At 55.4% G+C, this 23,733-nt stretch overlaps 1 protein-coding gene across 5 annotated transcripts; it reads left to right on the plus strand.

Moving 5' to 3' along the window:
- The first annotated feature begins 12,666 nt into the window (after positions 1 to 12,666).
- On the plus strand, positions 12,667 to 20,934 carry ISLR2 (immunoglobulin superfamily containing leucine rich repeat 2). 5 transcript variants are annotated; one of them, XM_086711194.1, is made up of 4 exons: positions 13,133 to 13,231; positions 13,676 to 13,790; positions 15,871 to 15,977; positions 17,434 to 20,934. In XM_086711194.1, the coding sequence occupies exons 3-4, from the start codon at positions 15,881 to 15,883 to the stop codon at positions 19,680 to 19,682; spliced, it is 2,346 nt and encodes a 781-aa protein (XP_086567320.1). In that variant the 5' UTR covers positions 13,133 to 13,231; positions 13,676 to 13,790; positions 15,871 to 15,880; the 3' UTR covers positions 19,683 to 20,934. The 5 variants fall into 5 exon arrangements, with proteins under 5 accessions (XP_086567322.1, XP_086567320.1, XP_086567319.1 ...); XM_086711196.1 differs by lacking the exons at positions 13,133 to 13,231; positions 13,676 to 13,790 and adding an exon at positions 12,667 to 12,810; XM_086711193.1 differs by lacking the exons at positions 13,133 to 13,231; positions 13,676 to 13,790 and adding an exon at positions 14,861 to 15,260.
- Positions 20,935 to 23,733: the final 2,799 nt, after the last annotated feature.

The raw sequence follows: 23,733 nt of genomic DNA on the forward strand, positions 1-23,733 counted from the left end.
AGCAAGGTCAGGGCCTTCCCTCTGACTAGCAGAACCACTGTCCCTCCCCATCTCCTCTCCCTTCCCCCTCCCTTGGCTCCCGCCGCTGGGCCACAGCCCAGGGCCTCCTGCCCCTATTGCCTGAGCTTTCACAGGAGTGAAGTCTGTGTGCCCACACCTCAGCCCCCGTCCGCTGGGTGCCCTGGAGATAGATCCACGAAAGGATCACATGGGAACCAGCTACCACAGTGGGAGTGTCAACTCTAACCGTGAGCTTTGACGTGTTTAGGGCCGGCTCAAAAGCTGTGGGAACAGGCTGATGGGTGAGGGGAAGAGGAGGCTGGGCCCCAGCCTGGCTGTGCTGACCATCCTGGCAATTGCAAGGCAGCCCTTGGGCCACCACTCGTATTTTCTTCCCTCGGCCTCCCCCCGAACGAGGCAGTGCCCGCTGGTTTACACCCCTCCCGTGCTTGCCATCTGCAGATGTAGTTGACCACAGGTTTTATAACAAAGGGCTCTTCTGCCCTCTCTCCATTTATGCAGCCTTTAATAAAGATGTGAATGCTCAAAGTCTGAGGCACCAAACTCTGCTCAGCCCACCCGGGAGCCACTGAGCAGCTTCTTGTCTGTGTTAAAGCAGGGCGGGGAGCGGGGGTTGGGGGGGCGGAGGTTCCCGAACATGGGGGAGTTGCACTTTGTGAAGTCCTGTCAGGGCTTAGCAGAGCCCAGAGCTCCTTGTTGCTCACATCTGTGAGCCCCTCCCCGCCCCCATTCCAAAAGAGAAGACCCAGGGTGGGCCCGTCAGGGATCCTCTCCCAAAAGGAGAGGCACATGGAGGAAAAGAGGCGCCAGTTTCAAGAATTACCCTCTAGAGGGAGTCAGGAGCCAGAGACCAGCATCTGTAAGAACGGCACCTCTGCCCCCTGCCGGGTAATCTCACACCCCTGTTTGTGTCCCCAGAGTCACAGGTGGTAAAACCCTTAACAAGAGGGAGGGGAGCCCAGGATGTTAGCAATGTGTAATTAATGTGTCGCTGTCCGGGCTGTCTTGTCTGGGGTGTCCCAAATGGAATCCACGTTAGTACCTGCAGGGGTTCCCACGGCACAGGCCATCACCCGTAACCCCACCTACCTGGCCCAGATGACCAGATTCCGGCCCTGGAGTTTTAGCTTCTAAGAGCAGGTCCACATGTGTCCCCTGTGCTTCATCTTTGAATGCTATCTCAGATTCATCCATGTCAACTAACCATGAACTTGCTGGGCTGGAAGCCAGGGCACTCACTGAGTTTTCAATTCTCACTCCATAACCTCTGACTGGTCTGGTATGTCAAACTCACTGAGGCTTGGGCTCCAATTCTATCCAATGGGACAATACAGATCATTTTTACCTCACAGGCGCTTGCATGAACCAATGAGAGAATGTGCAAATAGCTTTTTAATATGTGAAGAACCACACAGGGACACCTGGGTGGCTCAGTCGGTTGAGCGTCCGACTTCGGCTCAGGTCATGATCTCACAGTTCATGGGCTCACGCCCCGCGTCGGGCTCTGTGCTGACAGCTCAGAGCCTGGAGCCTGCTTCGGATTCTGCATCTCCCTCTCTCTCTGCCCCTCCCCACCTCAAGAAGAAATAAACCTCAAAAACAATGTAATATGTGAAGAACCACACAAATATAAGATCTTATTTTACAGACAACCAAGATGACAGCTTTACTGCTTCGTGAGTTATAAAAATGAACAGATATTAGATCTTAGCAAAAAAATATGCATGGGCTTGGCTTCAGGCAATACAGAACAAGATCTGGGACAGAGCAGACAATTGTGGGGGGTCCTAGGGTCCAAGGTAGTCAGGGGAGTCCACCTTGCAGTGGCTGACAAGTGGGTGGCTCTGTGTCCCCAACACAGCCAAATGGGGGATTTCAACCACACACACCTGAAGCAGAGAAACCAGCTCAGCCATGGCCAGTTCTGCCTGCTCCAGGGCCTCCTTCTGAGATCCAAGGGCTCACACTCCCAGGAACATCATCACTCAGAAATCTGCTTGTGTGTGTATATATATATACACACACACACACACACACACATATATTATATATATGTATATATATACATATATATGTATATATATATACACACACACATACATATATATGTATACATATATATACATATATATACATATATATGTATATATATACACACATACATATATTATATATATGTATTATATATGTATTATATATATTATATAATATATATGTATTATATAATATATATTATATAATATATATGTATTATATATTATATATCATATAATATACATGTATTATATCTTATATATTATATATATTATTATATATTAATATATATTATATATTATATATTAATATATATTTTATATATTATATATTATATATTATTAATATATATTATATATTATATATTATTATATATTATATTAATATATATTATATTATGTATTATATAATATATATGTATTATATATTATATATGTAATTATATAATATATATGTATAATGTATATATATTATATATTATGTATATATTTAATTATATAATATAATATATTATGTTTATATTTAATAATATATATTTAATAATAATACATAATATATAATATATTATATATATATTTAAGTTTATTTATTTTTGAGAGAGAGAGAGATCGCACACACACACGAGGAAGAGACAGAAAGAGAGGGAGACAGAGAATCCCACGCAGGCTCCACACTATCAGCACAAAGCCCCACAAGGGGCTCGCACTCACAAACCGTGAGATCATGACCTGAGCCGAAACCAAGAGTAAGTTGCTCAACCGACTGAGCCACCCAGGAGCCCCTCAGAAATCCGCTTTAACTCCAAGCCTGCTCTTCCTTCTACCTGCACAACACCCGGCTGGTGCCTGGCCCTGCTGTCGCCCTCCCCCTTCCCTCCTCCTCCAGTCCCGGCTGCCACACTTCATCCTTATTCCTCCCCCACACTCACTCTGACCCCTAGTCCCAACCCTGACAATTCTCCCTATCTCAGACTTTACCCTTCACCCTACACCTCCTGCAAGGTTCCTGCATCCTCTGACTTCAGGCTTGTCTGCACCCCACACCCTAGGTGTCCCCAGCCCCTGAGTCCAGAGTAGAGGGGTCTTCTCTCACCTTTCTTCACTCCTCGCAGGGGAACTCCACAGTTAATGACACCAAATGGCAAGTCAGAGAAAGTAGCACGTGGTGAACCCCGCCCTGAGGGAAGGGAGCCGAGCTAGAGCTGCTCCCAGATTCGGCCGGCAGGGGGCGCTGCAGCCCCGCCGGGCCTCGCAGTCAGGCTGGGCTCCACGTGGGTGGGGAGTGAAGGTGCGTGGGGCTTGGGCTCCGAGCAGCTCAGTCTTTCCCTGAGCGCCCCCCCTGCACTTCCGGTGGTATGGGAGGTAGCTTTAGGTGGATGGTGTGTGGAAAAACATTTCAAAAACGTTAACCATGTTGTGCTTCTGTTAACAGCTATTAGAAAAAAATATGACCAGCATATCAAAACCGTGATTTCTGGAATATAGATGCTCAGAATAACGCAAAACTGGGATTATTTAAAGGCCTAATTTAAGAACATATATTAGGTAACTACAATCTCAGAAGGAACACAGATGTAGCAAAACTTGTGTGGAAGGGAGGAACTTAATTTCGGGAAATACTGGTGGAATCAGGGTGAAGGTTATGGATGAGGGTTAGAGCTAAGGTTAGGACCCAGGTTTGAACTGGGGTAGGGATGGGGTGGAGTTAGAAGTTGGGTCAGGCCTAAGGTTAGGATTTGGGGCTAATATCAAATTTAGGGGCACATTTGGTGATGAAGGTTAGCAATGGAGTTAAGAACCAATAGCAAAGGAATTAGAGTCACTCTTGAGGCTACAGGGATTTGTCACTTGAGCAGCTGAAGAGTCCATGAGACCATGGACAGATGGGCAGGAGCTTCTGAGAACCCCTTCATATGGCACCCTAAGTGTGGTCTGCCTCCCTCCCCAGCATCCCCTTCTAGAAGCACCCCACAGGGGTTCTACCTGAGCTCACCGAACCCCAGGGATAGGGGAGGCACAGTGATGGTCCAATCCAGGACTGAGAGCCTCCAGCACGAGCAGGTGAATACTGCCCCCAGTTGACACAACCGGAAGGTAACTACGTGCTAAACACTATCTTCTCACTTAGCACAGGTAACCTCATGGAGCCTTCCCAGTGGCCCTCTGCCGTGACATCATCACCGTCTTTCTACAGATGAACACAGGGCGGGGGGGGGGGGGGGGGCAGGAAGGTCATGCACCAGGCTCAAAGTCATTAAATTTGTATGTTGCAGAGTTGGGGTTTGCCCAGCAGGGCACCTGTGTCTAGACTGGCACCATCTGTGACCCGTGCCCATGAGGCTGCCTGCCGGGTGCACTGCCCTGCCGCTGGGGGTGGTGAGCAGCTCTCCGCCCTCTCCTTCCTGTACCCTCCTGGTCTGTTGGTCTCACAAGATGAAAAATTCAAGCTTCAGAAGGCTAATATCCCAACCTTCTGCTCCCAGTGCTTGAATTTATCCTAATTTTTTCTTTAAGGCCAGTGCTTCTCAAACCTTCCTCTCTCTCTCTTTTTTTTTTATTTCTCCCATACAGAGCTTCTTTTAAACATATTTTTTCCCAGTCATGACTCCCCCCCAATGAAATTTTAATACCATAGAGACCCTGTAGTTTCCTCAGGATTCTCTACATTAAGAAATCACATCATCTGCAAATAGCAACAATGTTACTTCTTCCTTAGGCACAGGTATGGTATATCTGTTTATGTACTGTGGTCCTTTGGAGGTCAGAAGCCACTGAAATATCTAAAGTGGTTAATGTGCCCCTCTTGAGCCAATTTTCATCCTCTGCGGGTTGATATTTCTCCTGTTGAGAATGCATGATTCAGGGTAAGGCGCCAGCCCCGGTTACAATGCAGGTAAGAAGGCTTGGGGAGGAGGGTGGTATTAACCCCTCCTTGTGGCTCAGTTCACAGGTGGGAATGAGGTGGGAAAGGGCTGCAGGGAGATGGAAACAAACTTGAGCAAAGGTCTGTCTGGACAGGCTTCCTTGGGTTAACCTCGGTCCCGACTGGGCCTAGTGGCTGAGTCTGGGGCTAGGGGAAAAATGGGGACAGCACCATCATTTATTTATTTATTTATTTATTTATTTATTTATTTATTTATTTATTTTTTAATTTTTTTTTTTCAACGTTTATTTATTTTTGGGACAGAGAGAGACAGAGCATGAACGGGGGAGGGGCAGAGAGAGAGGGAGACACAGAATCGGAAACAGGCTCCAGGCTCTGAGCCATCAGCCCAGAGCCTGACGCGGGGCTCGAACTCACGGACCGCGAGATCGTGACCTGGCTGAAGTCGGACGCTTAACCGACTGCGCCACCCAGGCGCCCCACACCATCATTTATTTTTATGTTCGAATCCAGGTGTCTGCTCCAGACCCTTTGGATTTGAATTAAGTAGATGCCTATGGTGATCTATTGAGAGAAGGGTCTAGAATTTCACCTGACTCCCCTTCTCAAAAAAACAAAACAGAAAGTTTAAAAGGTCTCTGCCCACCCTTACAAAATGCATTTGCTGACAAGTGAAGGGAAAATTCCTTCATTCTTGGCTCAAGGAACTTCCTTAAACTCAGCCCTGAGGAATTCTTTAAAGGCCAGCTGCCTGGACGATGCTAAAGTCAGTTTATAAATATAAATATCCCAAACTTGATAGCCAAGCAGATTACAAAAGCTAGCTAGCTAACCACAGAAATTTTCCACAAAGCTAGCCAGCCAAACAAGTGTGAGAGGAGATATTGTGAAACCCAGTCCACCTGTCTGATCGCCTGAAACTGTTGACCAGACTGAGCGCAGAGGGCCTGGGGATAGAATGTACCCTCGCAGACCCTCTTTTGGAGTTCTAGAGCCACCAAGCCCTGGCTGACACCAGGATGGACCGATTCCACAGCCAATTAGACCAACCAAGGAGGAGGCAGAGGATGGGTGAGGCTGGGCCCATGATGGAGCAGTCAGTGAGTCTGCTTGGGAGTGGGGAAGGGTGCAGGGTGGTGGTTAGGACACAGTCTTTGGAGGAACCTGATTCATAATCCTAGCTCTGCTGTGTGACCTTGGGCAAGCTACTTAGCCTCTGTGGCCTCATATGCAAATTGGGGGTGATAATACAGACTTCGAAAATGATAAGGGTTAAATGAGATGATGTACATAAAGACTAAACTGTGAATGGGCAATGCTCAACAAAAAATAACTCTGTATCTCCAACGCCCTAGAGACGGCACTGTTGCTGACCCCACAAAGCCCTGTGGGCTTCTTCCCTTCACTGCCTTCCCCTCCTCCTCTCCTCCTCCCCTCCTCCTCCTCTCCCCTCTCTCGGCCTTCCCCCTCCCCTCCTCCCTTCCCCTTTCAGGCCCCTCCCCCTCCTCTCCTTCTTTCCCTCCCTTTTCTCCCTCTCCCTCTCCTTCTCCGGATGATTTCTAGTCCATTTAAGATCTGAGAGACCCTGTCCCCACTACTTCTCCCAAGAATTCTGTCTCCACCTCTCCAAGCCTCCACAACTGTCTCCTCTACCCCAACGGTGGGGTCACCCTGCAGATGGAAAGATGGAGGGATTTACTGCTGTCCCTTCCTTCCTCGGCCTGCACCTGGCTACCAGACACAGCCATCTGCAAGAAGGTCACATTGCAGCACCAGCAGAGATGTGGGTTGGACAGAAGAGGTCCTGGGAGAAGCAAATAAATACATCAAGTTTCCAGCTGGGGTTGGAGATAAGGGCTCAGGGAGATGAGGCTGAGGCGGTCCCTGGCTTCGCAGGGAAAACCTATTTGGGGGCACTTCAAAGAGGACACTGTGGAGCACTACAGGAGGGGGCTGTCTCTCCTGGGAGGCCACTGAGCATGCTTCTCCCTTTTAGATTTGGCAGGGACAAGCTGAGAGCAAGAATGTGACAGATCTAAGCTCCTGTCTCAGCTGAGACAGGCAGATGGAGAGAGAAACTGAAATGGAGAAGGGAGGGAGACTTTCCCAAAGTCCCCCAGAAAGTCAGTGGAAAAGCAGGGTCAGCCCCCTACTCCCTGGTCTCCCGCTCTGCACCCCCTTACACTGAATTGTGCCTGGCTGTTCCCAAGACATGGCCGTTAGAACTGGCCTTACCTGGGTGCAGAAATGGACACGCCAAGACCCACCGGAGGGTGGGCTAACCTTCTTCCAAATCTCTGCCCCAGCCAGCTGCCTGGAAGGGCACAGCCTCCGTCTCTTCCAGACATGGGTAGGGTTCTGCTACTGGGGCCCATGAGCACTGGAGGGGGGGGGGGGTACAGGGGGCCAATACAGAAGACCTGAGTGCAGGCACATTTCCCACCCAGAAACAGCCATCAGATAGGCCACATCTGCCTGAGAGTCCCAAGGGCCTCCTGTGAACCAGCAAGGTCAGCACTGGCCACCAAGCTCGGCCTGCCCTTGACCAGACTGCCCTGGGAGGGCATCTCAGAGAAGTCGCATGCTGGGAGCATTTCCCAGTCCCACCTGCTGTGACCTACTTCTTGGCCTGTGTTCCCTCCAATAAAATGAAGGGGCTGGGGTAGGGGACCTACAGGCCCCAAGCTCTGATGATCCGTGACTCTGGACAGCTCCCTGTCTATCCTTCCTCTAAGACAGGTGCGGGATCACAGACCTTCTAGCCTTGGCCCCAGGTGACCTGCTGGAGCAGACGGAGCCTGTCCTGGGATGCCAGAAGCCCTAAAGTTCACACACCTAAGGAGTCCTGAACATGCTGGGTGGTGGAGGGCGGAGACGGCGTCTGCCTGGTTCACAGCTGCACCGATGCCAAGCACAGCACCTGGCAACATCGAGGAGGCTTCATTCCTATTTGTAGAATGAATGCTATAGCAGATCCATTTCTGTGTGCCCATCCCTTGGCTTCTGTGTCTTCTGAGAGCTCACATTAGGCCTGCCCTTGGGCTACTGGAGCTGACTTCCCACAGGCGAGAGAGAGAGAGAGAGAGAGAGAGAGAGAGAGAGAGAACCCTAAGTGCCTGGGGACAGCCCCCCCTAGGGGCAACCCCTAGTCAATGTCTGACTGCTGTGCATCTATGGAGACCAGAGACGGAAGACCGAGCTTCCCTGCCTAAATCAGTACACGTACAAACTCTGATGTGTGACTTCTGCCTAGAGCTCCTTGGGATCAGGCTGAGGCTGCGACTTCCTGAAATCACACCCTGGCTTGGCTTCCTCCCCTTCCTCTCCTGCTTCCCTTCTCCCCTGCCAGTTTCTGTGAAGAAATTTCCACAATCCACGGCCTGTGCGTGAATCTTGGTCTCAGCTCTGCTTTCGGAAGCCATCTCCAAAAACAAACGAAGAGCCTGTTGACAGTGAGACTGAAGATAGCAGGAAATTCCGTTTATTCTATGCTGCCATGTGCACTATCGTGCGCTGTTCCGGCTTTGATGGGGACGGTAGATGAGAAGGCTCTGGGCGACCCCCCCCCAGGAGTTTTCAGCCTGGAGGATAAAGGAGGAGGAGCCCCAACCCCCACCCCAGCCCTGCCCCTTGGGGTCTCCAATGCGCAGCTCAGGTGGGTCTCAGAATACGTGCTCACCGTGACCTCTCTCCACTGATGGCACCAGGCAATGGAGAACTCGGGGCTGCAGAGCAGAGAGAAGTAGCCAGAACTGCAAGAAGAGTTGTGTCTTCCTTCCACATGACCCCACCAGTCAGGGAGCCCCTGGCAGCCTTGGCCATTTCTTCCTGGGCCTATGCACCAGGCTCCCGAAATATTCAGTGATCAGATTTCATCTCTAATGATGTTGCACACACACGTGCGTGCACACACACATCCCCTGAATCTGACTGTGTGTAGGGCCTTCAAGATACGTTTTGTAGTGAGAGGACTCCCCCTGCCCTCAGAGCAATGCACAACAGTTTGGGGGAAAGGGTTTGCTCCTGGGCCCAAGTGTGCTGATGACCATGTTGATGAGTCAGCTGCAGTGTGGTGGGAGGGAAAAGAAGCCACCCAGGGTCATGAGGAAGAGGGCAAGCATTGGTCCCCAGACTTTCCAAAGGAAGCCCCGGCAGAGGCCCCCTAGATGCTCCAACTCAACCTGCAAACTGGCTTCTTCTAAAGCCACAGCATCCAAGAGCCAGCATCTCAGAGGGCAGCAGCAGTTGAAGGGCCCCCCGAGCACGTCCAGCCTACTCTCCTACCTTCGCAAGCACAGAGACCTGAAGAAGAGAGGACAGGAGTTGCTTAAGGTCACACAATCGAGTTTGTGAAGCTGGAAGCTTTGCACCGCTTCCACATTCTTCCCAAGGCCAGGGTACAATTCGTCCTCCTGTTTTCCACCGCGACAGTAAAGTGCCACTCTTCTCCGCCATGGGACCGGGTGACATGTTCAGTCATGTGAAGTCATGTGGGAACATCTTTGAGTTCATAAACATCTCCTGCTCATAAATATCCAACTGAAGACTCAAGCTTCTACTGCTCCCAAAATAGCTTTGGATCCCAGCACAGGCATTTCCAAGAACAAATTTTTATCCTTTCAAGAATTCTGTGAAAGCACAGAATTCTCTAGTTTGTATGTATACCCACCCAAGAGACCTCCCTCATCCTGGTCACACACTGGGCCCTGATCGTGGTCACGGATGGTAGACATAGACTGGTCTAACCTCCAGATAAGGTGTCGAATATGGTTTAATGTCTAATATGGTTTATTACAAGTATGGTCCATTTCAGCTCAATTCCTTTTGACACAATAGTAGATTACTCTGATCACGCAACTCCCCAGCACTTTTACTTAAAGGGGATTGCTCGCCTGTGGATAATCTTGGGGTTGACTCCTCAACATCTATTTCCGGGCTAGATGATTGATTACTCTGAGCCAATCAATTCAATTCCCTTTACCAGTGATCATTTTATCAGTTGGGAAGGCCTGAGCCAACAGCTGTCCATAAGGCCTAAGGAGAGGCTGTGGCTTCTAGAAGGAGAACCCAGTTTCTCTATTCCACTAGTCTGTTACCACTAAGCATGTTACCCCAGCTGCTGCGGAAGCCCTCCAAGGGCACCAAGGAACACAAGTCTCAAGCAGAAGCCCTGTTAAGGCTGCCAGAGGAGAGGGGCTGAGTCTGGGCCACCGAATCAACCAGCCCTAAAGCCAGCCCTCCCTCCTTGTGAGATGATACACATACAGTTTTTAAAACACTTTGAGATGAGACGTTTATTATCCGCAGATGGAAGTCCTCCCTTTCCCTGCTTCACCCTATTGCAGAGGCCCGAGACCCCCCCCACGCTGGGGAGAACCAGTCCTGCCTGGGCGGTAGAATAGCTAAGCATGCTGCCTCCTCCAGGCAGGAGATCCCCATCTTTACAGAGACAAGCACAGGCCCAGCTAATTACAGGAGATGCCACTGGAAGGGCCTCGCCAGCACGTTAGGCTAATTTCATGAAGGCACTAGGAGGAAGGTCGTGGACCGGATCCCAGATTATTAATAATGTCGAGCCGCATCTGAACCATTCAGGGAATTCCTCCCAGTTGCCTCCAGCAAACTGCCACAGGTTGCTACTTTCCTCTGAAATCAACAGTCTTCCCATATGCAAATGTAGATTTTTTTTTTTTGTTTTTCCCTAGAAAATAATTAAAGTCACAGAGCCCAATAAATACTTAAACAGATTGTGGTTTTAATTAAAAACCTTCCACCAGGGCTGCAGCTGCTGGTCTCTCTTTCCAAACAGGCACACTGGTGACAGCTACAGGCATCAGAATCCGAGTTTTAAGTATCTGAGATGAGACTAGACATCTTTACAAATGGTAGTAGTAATTCTGATCGCTACCTATGCCATGGTATGTAGGGGGAGCAGGGACTAGAGAGACATTTGGGGGCTGCTTCTCCCTGTGGGGGAGGCAGGAAGGACACAAGCACGTAGGGGCGTGTGGAGCAGACATCTCTTTATACTTGTACCCAACTCTGGAAGGCAATAATGATGGCTAATGTTGTAAAAAATAATAGCTCATTTCTGAGTGCTATCTAAGTGCCAGGCACTCAGTGAACTGCATGCCTTGACTCCTTTAATCCTCAGGGCAACCCAATAATGTAGATATTCTTATTTATAGCCCCTTTTCCTCCTGAGGCACAGAGAGGTTAAGTAACTTGGCCAAGGTCACACAGCTAGTACGTGGTGGAGTCTGATGCTAATACCTTTCCTCCTAACCACCACACAGAGTGTGCAAGAAGGGAAGGAGAGAGAGAAGGTGGGAGGGGGCATTATAAACAGGGACTGGCTTCCCAGAAAGGTGAGCTCTCTGCTGGAAATTAGAAAGAGAAAGCAGCTTCTTGGGAAGAGAGGTAAGAACGTATTGGCAGGCAAGGGGACAGCTGAAAGATGGGAGTGGGGAGTGTTCTGGAGATTCTGGCTGGAGTGCAGCTGTGGGAGGGATCCCCTGAGGCCGCTATGCTGCGGGTAGGTGATGCCCTTCTGGGCCCTGGTTTTCTGACTTTCCGAGACCTTCCCACATCCCTTAAATCACCCACATGCCTCCCTAAATACAGGGGCACGTACAACTCTCAATGCAGTTGGAATGGAAGCGTTTGCACAATGTTACCTGTCCTGAACATTTCATTAAACATCTATTACTTCCTACTTCGTAGTTTTCTTTCTCCTCTTAGAGCCAATAGATTTTCTTTTTCAGATCTCGGACATTTTAGGCCCAGATAAAGTCATAAGACTTAAGGACTGTGCTCTAGAGCCCTCCTACGAGAGGCTTTCTCGGAGAGAAAGCGCTCACCCTGCCCAGGGTGTGTGTGCTGGGGGTGGGGGTGGGGGCGCTGTCCGCGAGGGAGGCGTACAGGACGGTTTCCTCCCAGAACTAAGAGCATCGGTTCGTGCCAGGGCCTACTCCTTACACGAGTATTCAAAGGGTGCCTATTGTGCCCTGGGTGCCGGAAACACAATGGGGTGCGAAGCGGGGGCTGTGTCCGTATTGGGCAGGGGAGAGGAGGTTGCAGATTCCGGGGACGTAGACTGGGTGGGCATGAGAAGGAAAGCTTCGGTGCCCTCGGTAAGCGTTGCCCCACTCCGGCACACTGCGCCTCGGGACCACCGAACCCGGGACAGAGCACGTCTTAGCGCAGGGCTCCAGCCTCCGCGCTCCCGGCGCAGGCCCCCGGCCGCCCTTGCCCCAGCCTCTGCACCGGCCAGCGGTGTGCAGCAGGGGGCGCTCACGAACCAGGCCTGGGACAGAAACCAAGAGGGGACAGAGCCTGGAGAGGGACTACGGGGATCCACTGGGTTTCAACCCACCCCACCCTCCGGACCGTCCGGGTCCGCAAAGTCAAAGTTAGAAGTCGGTTCGCAAAAATTTGCCCGGAGCCACAGCTCTTGGCCCCTGCGTCTGTCTAGGGTCTGGACCCCAACCTGGTCAAAAACCTTGAGCCTGGATTCTACAGATTCCGATTCTGGGCCCTCCCCTCTGGCGGCTTAGAACCTTAAAATCCCTCCTTCACCCACACCTACTTCCACGCACCTGATTAGGTGCCTGTTTCTTTAACGATCAAAGACGTGGGCGGCGGCGGCGGGGGTGGTGTGTTCGCTCCCGGTTCCCCAGCCCCTCAGTAACTGTACCATTATTAACAGTATAGACATCAGACCTGCTCCTGCGCGCCCGGGCGGCGCCGGGCGAAACGCGCTGTCCTCTCCTAGCTGAGCCCGGAGGCTGATCCTGGAGTCGTGGCTCCAACCCCAGGCCTCGGCGGACTTTGCCAGGGCAGGCCCTGGGCGCTTCGGGGTCGAAGGCGGGGGTAAGGGTTGTCTTTCCCCCCGGGTAGGCTCGGGGAACAAAAGCGCTTGCTGGAGAGTGGGCGGGAGTCGCAGGGGCCCGCGGGAGTCTGCGCCCTCGCCTGGGTGGCCACCACATCCTTAGGCGCCCTCCTGGCCCCTGGAGCCCTGTCTCTCTGCCAAATTCTCCGGGCTTCTGCATCCCTGGCAAGTGAGCCAAGGAAAAGGGGTCTTATTTGGCCCGTGGGCCCGGTAGGTTCCTGGGACGCTGGAGGGGCGGGTCCCTGCGGTCCTGGGAAGCTCTCCGCAAAGAATAAGCGAGCCCATTCTCCCTTCTACTCTCCAGTCTCTGTCTTCCAGTCCATCAGCGCTTCCAGATTGTCCCTTGCCCACCTGCCTACCTGTCCGCCTCCTCGACGAAGGCATAAAGAACCAGAAAAAGAGGTGAAAACTGGGTCGGGGTTCCACAAGCTCTGCGCCTCCGAGTCGCAGCCTCGGTCCCCGCCTCTAGGGCAGGCGCCCCTCCCCCCCCCCCCGCCCCCGCCCCCTCCCCGGCCCGAGCAAGTCTCCAGGACCCGCCATCCCGGGCCTGCCTCTCCCTCCTCGCTACTGGTCCCTGGCCTCCCAGACCCCTCTTCTAGGACCGAGGCTCCCAGAACGGCCCCCTCAGCGTTCCCAATCCGCCCCCCACCCCCACCCCTTGCTCTGCAGACAAAGAGGTTGTGCCTGGCCAGCCAGCCGCGCCACTCCCTGGCCCAACCGCAGGGACTCATCCCCAGACTAGGGGGCCGTCGCAGTGTCCACCGCAGGGTCAAGGTGCCCTCACCCTCCCACCCTCCTTGAAGACACCTCCCCTCTCAGAGCTCCCCTGTGTCCCCCCCCCCCCAGGTCGTCCGTGGGGACCACAGACCCAAGGAAGTGGAGTGAAGTTCTGGGTTCTAAATTCTGATCCGTACGAGCTGTCTGGTCCCAGCCCGCTACGCCGCCAGCAGCGGCCGCAAGAGTAAGAGAGGGGGAGGGATGCGGAGTAGGCGTGCGCCAGTCCGTTCATATTTAATTTACAAAGGATCCTCGGAACGCCCGGTCGGGTGGTCTCTTTAGCTGCAGCGCTCCTCGTGCGTCTCTCTTCCCCACTTCCCTAGCTCATTAAAATGCTCAACACTCAAATCAGGAGATTGATCTCCTCAGAGGCCCCAAACCCGCGCCATCGACCCACCGCCAGAGAACCCTACGGCCCGAGGTACGGGCTTGGGGGCCGCGTGTGCCCTGAGAGCTCAATGTCTACAGAAAGGACCGGGGAAAGAGGCGGGGGGTGGGGGGGTGGGGGGCGTTTGCGTGTCTCTGGGAGCCTGTTTCCCTTCCCCTTTACTCGATTCTGGCCAGCAACTCTGTCTCCAGGGCTGCTATGGGCAGTGCGGGAGACACACATCGAGTTTCAGCCAAATGCCTCGACATTCCTGCGCCTCCGCCTCCTCGTCGCTAAAAGAAATGTCGGGGTTTCGCCAGAGACAGGGAGCGAGAGTCGGGAACAGCGAGTATTCGAATCTGCCGAGGCCGGCTGTTGTGTGAGGGTGTGAGACATGCTGGCGGTGGCGGGCCGCGGAGGCATCGGGGGATAGTGTGTGGGGTTGACGGCGCGTTTGGTGGTGAGGCTGTGAAGATGTTGGCGAGGGAGGGACGGGGAGAGAGAGCCTCGGGCCTTAAGTACCCAGCCCACACTGCTCGGGAGGAGCGGACGTTTTGTAACCATCCCTTTCGGTGGTGCTTCGGTCTGCCGCAGCCCCGGTGCCCCATTCGCCTGTGGCTGGCAAGACCTGAGGGCGAGGCGCGTGGGTGCGCCCAGGCCAGCCTTCTGCGGAGGCAGAGGCTGATACCGCACACCCGCCGCACCCCGCGGGGCGCACAGGCAGGCGTGTGGGGCTGTGGGCTTCAAGCGCTGGTTTTGCTACAAAAGATGAGACTTAAAGAGTAGGGCTTAAGAGGCTGGGCAGGGTGGCGGTGGGCTGGGGAGGAGGCGTCGCTTCCCCGCGCGCCCCGCGGGGTCGTGCGTTCCAGTCTTCGGGTTGGACTGGTGGGGGGCGGGGGAGACCAGGGCTTGCATCCACCCAGATCCTGGCAAAAATAGCAGGGAGGGTGAGGCGCTCTGCTAACACTATCAATTATGCATCGTGTTGAACGTGGCTTCGGGGAGGAGGCTGCTAGTGGGGAGGGGAGTGCGGGAAGGAAGGGTCCGCGCGAGCCCGGCTGCGCGCAGCTCAGCGGGTCCCTACTCACTCCTGGTCTCTCTGTGCCACAGCCCGCATTTGCAAAAAGAGTTTAAAGGCAAAGACACGCCCCCCCCCCCTCAGTCGTGCTTCTTGCCTTCCCCCAAATTCCTCAAAGATGGTTTGTCTCACGTGTTGCGGGGCGTAAAAGCGGCTCGCGTTCAATTAGCAGCGAAGCTCACCGGCCCTGGCGGGACCCGCGAGTGAGGGTGAGTGAACGTGAATGTGTGTGCGCGCGGGAGGGGGAGAGGGTGAGTGTCCCGCGTGAAGGCGTGCCTTTGAAAATGAGTGTGAACGCAAGGACGGCTCAACACATTGACTCGGTTATTATTACAGGATGAGGGACAATTCTAACATGTGAAGGTCGACTGGGCGGAGGGTGTGAAGGTCTGCGTGTGTCTGTACGAATGTGTTTGAACCTGGGGCGGGGGGGGGGCGGTGTGATTAGGCACAGGGACAATGCCTGCAAGATGTGTAAGTGCGGAGGGACGCGGGTTATGCGTGTGCGGTGAACTGGGAAGAGCCCAGACGAGGGCGGTGGGTGTGGGGGCGCCCCTTGAGACCAACGCGTCTCAGCCTCGGGGAGAGCCTCTAAGGTTTTAACAAATGTGGGCGATGCGGGAGGCGGGAGAGGCTGTGCGCGTCCCTGCTGCGCCCGGGAGCGCGCGAGGACTCTGTTCAGTCTGCGGCCAGACAGACCTGGTGGGGGGCGGGGGGTGGGGGAACAGACGCGAAAGGGAAACTGAAGCAGGACCTCAGGGCCCGGGCAGTCCCCACAATTACCTGTCCCTTTCTCTGCCCCTCCCCTGTCTTCCACAGCCAGCAACAGATGTGGAAAGCGCCCTTGGGCAATCGTCTGGGCGCAGAGACATCAGTCTGGAGAAGGGGTTGCAGCCCGAGGGCAGCGCGCAGAGAGTCAGCAGCGGGTAAGCCGCGGAGACCGCCCCACAAGCTCGACCCCGGTGTGGGCAGATCCCGCCTAGGGTGCCATACCCCGCTGGCGCTGTCAGGGGGAGTCCACGGAGGGGTGGGGAGGGGCCCTCTCCCCGGACCAAAGGCGGCGTGGGGAACCTGGATTCCTAAGGACGGGAGGGTGGGAGGGGCTCTGCCCAACCTGCCAGGAGCCCTAGAGGGGAGCCGGGGGGGGGGGGGGGGGGGGGCGGTGGGGGGCGGGGTGGTCTGCGTTAAGTGGGTTTGTGTGGCTGGGGATAAGAAGGATTTTGCAGGGTGGGGAGGGGTTGCTCAGGCATCGTGGAGCTGCAGAAAAGGGGCGGAATCCTACACCGTCTCCTACTTCCTTAGCTAGTGGCAGCCCCCATGACCTGTCGGTTCGGTTCGGGACCCCAATGCCCTCTGGGAGCCGCCTCGCCTGCGTTCTTCGGGGACGGGAAAGGGAATCTTTAGTGACATCCCCCTCAAAGCTCAAGGTCCCTGCCTGGGGGAGGATCTCCTTCCTCAGTCGGAAGTTGACATAGCAACCTCAGCTGGCCCCTCCAGGGAGTTGCAGCCCAGGGCAGGCTGCTTTGGTGTCTGACGGAGGGGGGGCCTGTGAGTCTGCTGCCAGGGGTCCCATCTCCTGCCACCCACCGCAAGTGGTGGGCATTGCCCATCCGCTGGGATTTCAGTCTCAGTGGAGGGCTTTTGTGCGCAAGTGCGCGCCTGTGTCCCTGAGTGTGGGTCAGTTCGTGTGAGGACATGTGTCCTTGTGTCTGTCAGCTCCCACAATGAACAGGAAAGCACGCAAGGGAAAACGCTGTCCTGATGTTAAAGTTCAGCTGAAAGAACAATGAGGTCTCCAGAGTATAGTGTGTCCATGTCTTTGTGTTTTTGTGCTAGGAAATGTGTTGTGAACCCTGTAAAAGTTTGCGGTTGGATGGCGGTGCCCCAGCGTGTGTTTGTATTGCTGTGTGCTGTCTGGGTGTGTGCGCGAGAGTGCTGTGCGTGGGACAAAGAGTTGGAGGAAGGACGACAGGTCGTGGACAAAAATGCCTTCTCTGTGTATCCTCCTCACGGGGTTAAACGAAGGCTCAGAATCACACGGGGCCAGGGTAGAGCCCAGAGCAGACAGACAGGTGAGCTGCAGAGCCTCTGGAAGAACCACTGCTAGACTGAACGAGCAAGTAGGGGGGTGGAAAGCGAGGCATAAATCCGCTGGAAACGGAAATCAGGGCCCTGAGAGAGCATGCATTGAATCCTGAGATTTCCATTGAGCCCCATTCGTGTGGGAGAGAGACTACTGCGCACAGAGGAGATTACCGGAACCCCAGGGTCTGCCCTAGATGGGTTTGCGGAGGCAGCGCTTAAAAGGGGAGGAAAGCTGGGGCTCATAAGTCACTTTCTCCCCTCTCCCCCCCCCCCCCCCCTCCCCGCTTCCATCTGCAGGATCCGCGATGGTGCGCCTGCGGGCTCTGTGGCTGGCCTGGGCTCTGCTAGGAGGGGCCGCAGCTTGCCCAGAGCCGTGCGCCTGCGTGGACAAGTATGCACACCAGTTCGCCGACTGCGCCTACAAGGAGCTGCGCGAGGTGCCAGAAGGACTGCCGGCCAACGTGACCACGCTTAGTCTGTCGGCCAACAAGATCACCGTGCTGCGGCGTGGGGCCTTCGCCGACGTCACGCAGGTCACGTCGCTGTGGCTGGCGCACAATGAGGTGCGCACGGTGGAGCCGGGCGCGCTGGCGGTGCTGAGCCAGCTCAAGAACCTCGACCTAAGCCACAACCTCATATCCAGCTTCCCGTGGAGCGACCTCCGTAACCTGAGCGCGCTGCAGCTGCTCAAAATGAACCACAACCGCTTGGGCTCGCTGCCCCGGGACGCACTGGGTGCGCTGCCCGACCTGCGCTCCCTGCGCATCAACAACAACCGCCTTCGTACACTGGCCCCTGGCACCTTCGACGCGCTAAGCGCGCTGTCACATCTGCAACTCTATCACAACCCCTTCCACTGCGGTTGCAGCCTTGTGTGGCTGCAGGCCTGGGCCGCAAGCACCAGGGTTTCGTTACCCGAGCCCGACTCCATCGCGTGCGCCTCGCCTCCCGCGCTGCAGGGGGTGCCGGTGCACCGCCTGCCCGCCCTGTCCTGTGCACCACCCAGCGTGCGTCTAAGTGCTGAACCACCGCCTGAGGCACCGGACAGCCCCTGGCCCGCGGGCCTAGCGCTCCTGCTACACTGCTTCGCGGAAGGACATCCCACGCCCCGCCTGCAATGGCAACTTCAGATCCCGGGTGGCACCGTGGTCTTAGAGCCTCCGGTCCAGAGCGGGGAGGACTATGCGGATGGGGCGGAAGACGGGGAGGAGGAAGGAGATGGGGACGGGCCAACGCAGACGGAGGCCCCAATCCCGACTCCAGCACCCGCTTGGCCCGCACCCCCAGCCAACCCACGCTTCCTGGCCCTCACAAACGGTTCCCTATTGGTTCCGCTCCTGAGTGCCAAGGAAGCAGGTGTCTACACCTGCCGGGCCTACAACGAGCTGGGTGCCAACTCCACGTCACTACGCGTGGCAGTGGCGGCTTCTGGGCCCCCAAAACACGCTCCTGGCTCTGGGGGAGACTCTGATGGGCAGGCCCCTACTTCTGAGCGCAAGTCCACAGCCAAAGGCCGGGGCAACAGCGTCCTACCCTCCAAACCCGAGGGCAAAATCAAAGGCCCAGGCCTGGTCCGGGTTAGTATCCTGGGCGAGACGGAGGCGGGGCCGGAGGAGGAGGAGGCAGGTGAGGGAGAGGAAGCAGAAGACCAGGTCTCTGCAGATCCGGTGGAGGAGCAACGCTGTGGCCACGGGGACCCCTCGCGGTACGTGTCCAACCACGCATTCAATCAGAGCGCAGAGCTCAAGCAGCACGTCTTTGAGCTGGGCGTCATCGCGCTGGACGTGGCGGAGCGTGAGGCTCGGGTGCAGCTGACGCCGCTGGCGGCGCGCTGGGGGTCTGGGCCCAGCGGGGCTGGGGGAGCCGGGCGGCCGGGGCGGCGGCCGCTGCGCCTGCTCTACTTGTGCCCAGCGGGGGGCGGCGCAGCTGTACAGTGGTCGCGAGTGGAGGAGGGCGTCAACGCCTATTGGTTCCGCGGCCTTCGGCCTGGCACCAACTACTCAGTGTGCCTGGCGCTGGCAGGCGAGGCCTGCCACGTGCAAGTGGTGTTTGCCACCAAGAAGGAGTTGCCCTCGCTGCTGGTTATCGTGGCGGTGAGCGTGTTCCTCCTGGTGCTGGCCACCGTGCCCCTGCTGGGCGCCGCCTGTTGCCATCTGCTGGCCAAACACCCGGGTAAGCCCTATCGTCTTATACTGCGGCCCCAGGCCCCTGACCCCATGGAGAAACGCATAGCCGCAGACTTTGACCCCCGTGCGTCCTACCTCGAGTCCGAGAAAAGCTACCCGGCAGGCGGTGAGGCAGACATCGTGGAGCCCGAGGAGACTCCCGGGGAGGGCCTTGATGAAGATGCGGAGCAGGGGGACCCAGGTGGGGACCTGCAGAGGGAGGAGAGCCTGGCGGCCTGCTCGCTGGTGGAGTCCCAGTCCAAGGCCAACCAAGAGGAGTTCGAGGCGGGCTCTGAATACAGTGATCGGCTGCCCCTGGGCGCCGAGGCGGTCAACATCGCCCAGGAGATTAATGGCAACTACAGGCAGACGGCAGGCTGAACCCCCAGCCTGACTGGCCCGCCCATTCCCATCCCCCACCTAGGGTACCTGGGAGCTGAAGCCTAGGGCTGGCAGGACGTAAGCCTCCCCACCCCCCACCCGCAACCTTCACTGACTCCGCCCCTTTACCAGACCCAACCTTCACTACTGGGGACTTCTGGTGGGGAGTGGGGCGACTTCAGCAGTCCCAGGCCACCCACTACTGTCATTGTCCTTGTGGGTTCAGTTCCATTACCACCGCAAGCACGGTTACTAGCTCTACCCACGGACTGTGAAGCGAAATCCACACCTCTCCATTCCCACCGCAATTGTTATCTGCGAAATCTGCTCTGCAGCCTGCCCCACCGTGGGCTCTGGAACCACAGGAAACGGGAGAAGACGTTGGAAACATCCGGTGGTAACGCTGTGGCAGGGAGTCATTCTGGGACCCTCAGCAGATGTCCCTTTCGTGGACCGCTGTAGGGTCCTGCCTGGACCCCTACTCCGCCCTTTCCGGGGTGCACGTCCCAGAAGTCAGGACTCCGTAGCAACTCCCTAGTTTTAGTTTCAAAGCCCCCTTCCGACTCAGAAACAAACCCGTCTGTTCCCCCCCCCCCCCCCCATCCGCTTCTGATCAGCTGGAGCCAAGCCCGGTGCCTGGGGCGCCTTTCAGCTGCGCACTCTGATTTTCATATTTTCGTTTTTTGTTTTTTTCCAAAGGACAACGACACTCCGGGTCTGGTGCTAACACTCCCTTCCCAGCCTCTGGGAAAATTGGGTGTGTTTGAGAGGAGGGGGGGCGGGAAATCCGTTTTCTCTCTCCCTCTCTGCTAACTTAAGCGCCGCGGAACCGCCCTCCCTTTTAATGAGAAGAGTGTGGGCTTGGTCCCGGGTGAATTTCGTTGTGGGTGAGTTGGGGGTTTCGGAGATCCAAGCACTCGACAGCTCCGCTTCCGCTGCGGCACGTGGCCCAGACCTCGGTTCGACGAGGCGGGGGCTGGGGTGGGGGAGTGTGACAAAGGAAGCCCACTGCGGCCTCCTGGACGCGGTCTGTCTTGAGCGCTTGCACCCTGTTTCGCACAAAGCTGGCGTGTGACAGCGCAGCGGGATCCGGATGGAGAAAAGCCCCTAGGTCCTCCAGTCTCCCCGCCCCGCCCCTCCTTCCACAGGAACAGTTTTTGCCTGGCGTATAGTCCTAGACGAGCGTGCTCTGTAGGAGAAGTCTGTGTTCTGTAAAGTGTGACCTTGTAGTGTAGGGGGGCGGGCGGGCAGGCAGGTGGGCGGAGAGGGAGGGGATGGGAGGGTGGACGCGGCGCGGCGACTGGGGCGGGGGTACTTTTTTCGTTCTTGAAGGAACACGTCGGGATTGGGTTTGGGGGGTTCGGGCGTCGAGACCGCCCCTGTCCACGAAGCGCAGCACAAGTGCGGCCCGGGGCGGAGTAGCCCCCCTGGAGCCCGCGCCCTTTTCTAAAGGCGTCTGTATGTAAACAGTCAATAAAGCAATCGATTTGAACTGGGCTCGGTGACTCTTTGTCGCGGGACAGTGGAAGGAAGCCTGGGGGGGGGGGTTGCTGGAGGAAACCGCAGAAGGAAGGAGCCCCTGGATCCTCTCACTGGGATCCTTTGTGTGATTGCCTGTCGGTTTGACTGTCCTGTGATTTTGCCAGGTTCTACACCCGGCGCCTGCTCTTTCTTGGTGCCTCCAACTCCGGGATGGATGGAGGGGGAGAAACCACGTGGGATGGGGGAGGCTGGAAATGAATGGAGAGGGCTTGCGGGGAGGGTGGGGTGGGTCTCTGCAGACTGAACAGGAGGGAGCCCCGGGGTGTGTGCATGAGGGTGTTGTGCAGGTGCAAAATCCTCCATGGGTTGACACTTTTACTAGGATGGGGTGTGGTTGTGCGTGTGTGAGAGAGAGAGATTGAGAGAGAGAGAGGACTGTCTCATATCTGTCTCAACTCCAGTCCCTCAGTTCTCTGAGAAGCCAGTGGGGGCATTCCTAGGGGCCAGACTGCTGTGGCTGGCACAAAAGAAGTCACAAATAACGCAAACTACAGAGCAGGCAGACGGTGGAGAGCAGAAAAGGGGAAACCAGGCAGGATTGGTTGCACAGGACAAGTTGGCACCTTTAGTGGAGGAGCCGTGTGTGCATTGCCAAGTGCGTGCCGTGGGTGTGCATGCGTTTGGGGAGGAGGTGCCTGTGGGTGTGCATGTGTTTGGGGAGGGGGTACTCAGTGAACGATGGACAACTGACAAGGTCCGTGAGTCTCTCGGGGTGGGTTGAGGTGGGTGCACATGTAGAATCAGGGTTGAAAGCACACTGATTTAATAGTCCTAGAAATGAGGCTTCTTGTGTGGAGAACAGGGGAAGAAACAGAGGGATCAAGAGTGCGTGTTGTGCTCCTGACCAGCCTACAGTCCTGGGGTTGGGCTGACTGTGTTTCAGCTGAATCTCAACCCCCGACACCCCCCCCCCCCCCCCGCCCACCCCAAACAGGGAGTGGCCAGGAAGGGAGGTGTAAGAGGAAAGGAAGAGTTCTTTCAGCTTCTCTGTTCTTTCAGCTTCCGATCTCTTTTCCTCCGTCACCCTGTCTGTGAGTATTAAGTCTTCCTAATTGGACCAGTCTAGGCTGGGGACTGGGCCCAGGTCCAGACACCCTGTCTCCCATCCTAGCCTGTCTCCTGGCAGAGGCTGTGGCTGAGATACTTCCCAGGGCCAGAGCCCTGATTGCCCGCTCAGACTGGCAAACCTGTGTCCAAGAAAAATTCCTCTCTGAAGAGTGACAGCTCGAGAGCCCTGCCCCTGCACCTCACCCCACTGTGTCAGAGACGCCCCTCAGAAATACAATCTTTTATTGTAAAAGCTTTGTTCTACTTGAAAATGCTGCCTTTGAGCAGGGGGCAGGGACTGGCCCAATTTCTATAACTGGTTCAGGAATCCACCCACATGATTGCGTTTGGCAGAGGCCTGACTGGGCGGATGAGTGCTTAGCAGTTTTGGTCTAACCCGATCGTCTGGTCATGGGTATGGAGGGAGAGGGAAAAGAAGGGATCCTTCCTGCCCTCTCTATCTGAGGATTGGGGGTTTTCCTGCAGATCCCCTAGGATCCTTAGTGCCCCAGAGGATGTGCCGAGTGGCTGAGAGTTCTGCCCCTCCTTTGTCCTGGGCCAGGCTTCCTACTGGATGAACATATGCTGCTCAGCTGGGCCTTGTGCTCTCAGGGCCAGGCCAGGCCCGAAGTCTCTGCTCTCAGGACAGAAATAGGTGGGTGCTGGAGGTGGAGGACCAGGGTGCTGTGACTCTGTTGACTGCCCGTCAGGATACCAGCGCCCTCAGGCTCTTACCAGCTTCTTTCTGTACTAACTCGGCACAGGAACAGAATGGTTTCCAGCCTCTGGCCTTCCTTCCCGTCTCTTTCAAATTTTATTTCCATTTCCTCCCCATCTCTCTTCTCTGTTCTCTTTTTTTTTCCTTCTTCTCCCTGATTTCTTCCTCAGAGAGTCTCATAAAATCCCAGGGTTGGAAGGGACCCTGAAGACTTGCCAATTTGAGGCTCAATTCTTTTCTTTTTTAAATTTTTTTTTTCAACGTTTATTTATTTTTGGGACAGAGAGAGACAGAGCATGAACGGGGGAGGGGCCGAGAGAGAGGGAGACACAGAATCGGAAACAGGCTCCAGGCTCTGAGCCATCAGCCCAGAGCCCGACGCGGGGCTCGAACTCCCGGACCGCAAGATCGTGACCTGGCTGAAGTCGGACGCTTAACCGACTGCGCCACCCAGGCGCCCCGAGGCTCAATTCTTTTCTACAGAGCCCTCGTCAGGTGGTTGCAGGACCTCCACTCGTGCTTATCCAGAAATGAGTGTGGTGTCTAAATGGCGTGTCTGCGCCGATCAGATGAGGGTCCCTGAATGTGGGATGATGATCGGGTGGCACCCAGTGGTGCGGGAGGTGAAAAGAATCCACCTGAGGCAGAACAGAGGAGATAGAAGTTTATTGAACACACTGCAAGGGAGCTGTGGACAGGACCGCAGAAGAGAGGCTGCAAGGAGGCAGTGGGCGTGGCTGCTTT

This window comes from Puma concolor, chromosome B3 (assembly GCF_028749965.1).
Source record: "Puma concolor isolate L17-30 chromosome B3, mPumCon1.1.hap2, whole genome shotgun sequence".
Taxonomy (NCBI): domain Eukaryota; kingdom Metazoa; phylum Chordata; class Mammalia; order Carnivora; family Felidae; genus Puma; species Puma concolor.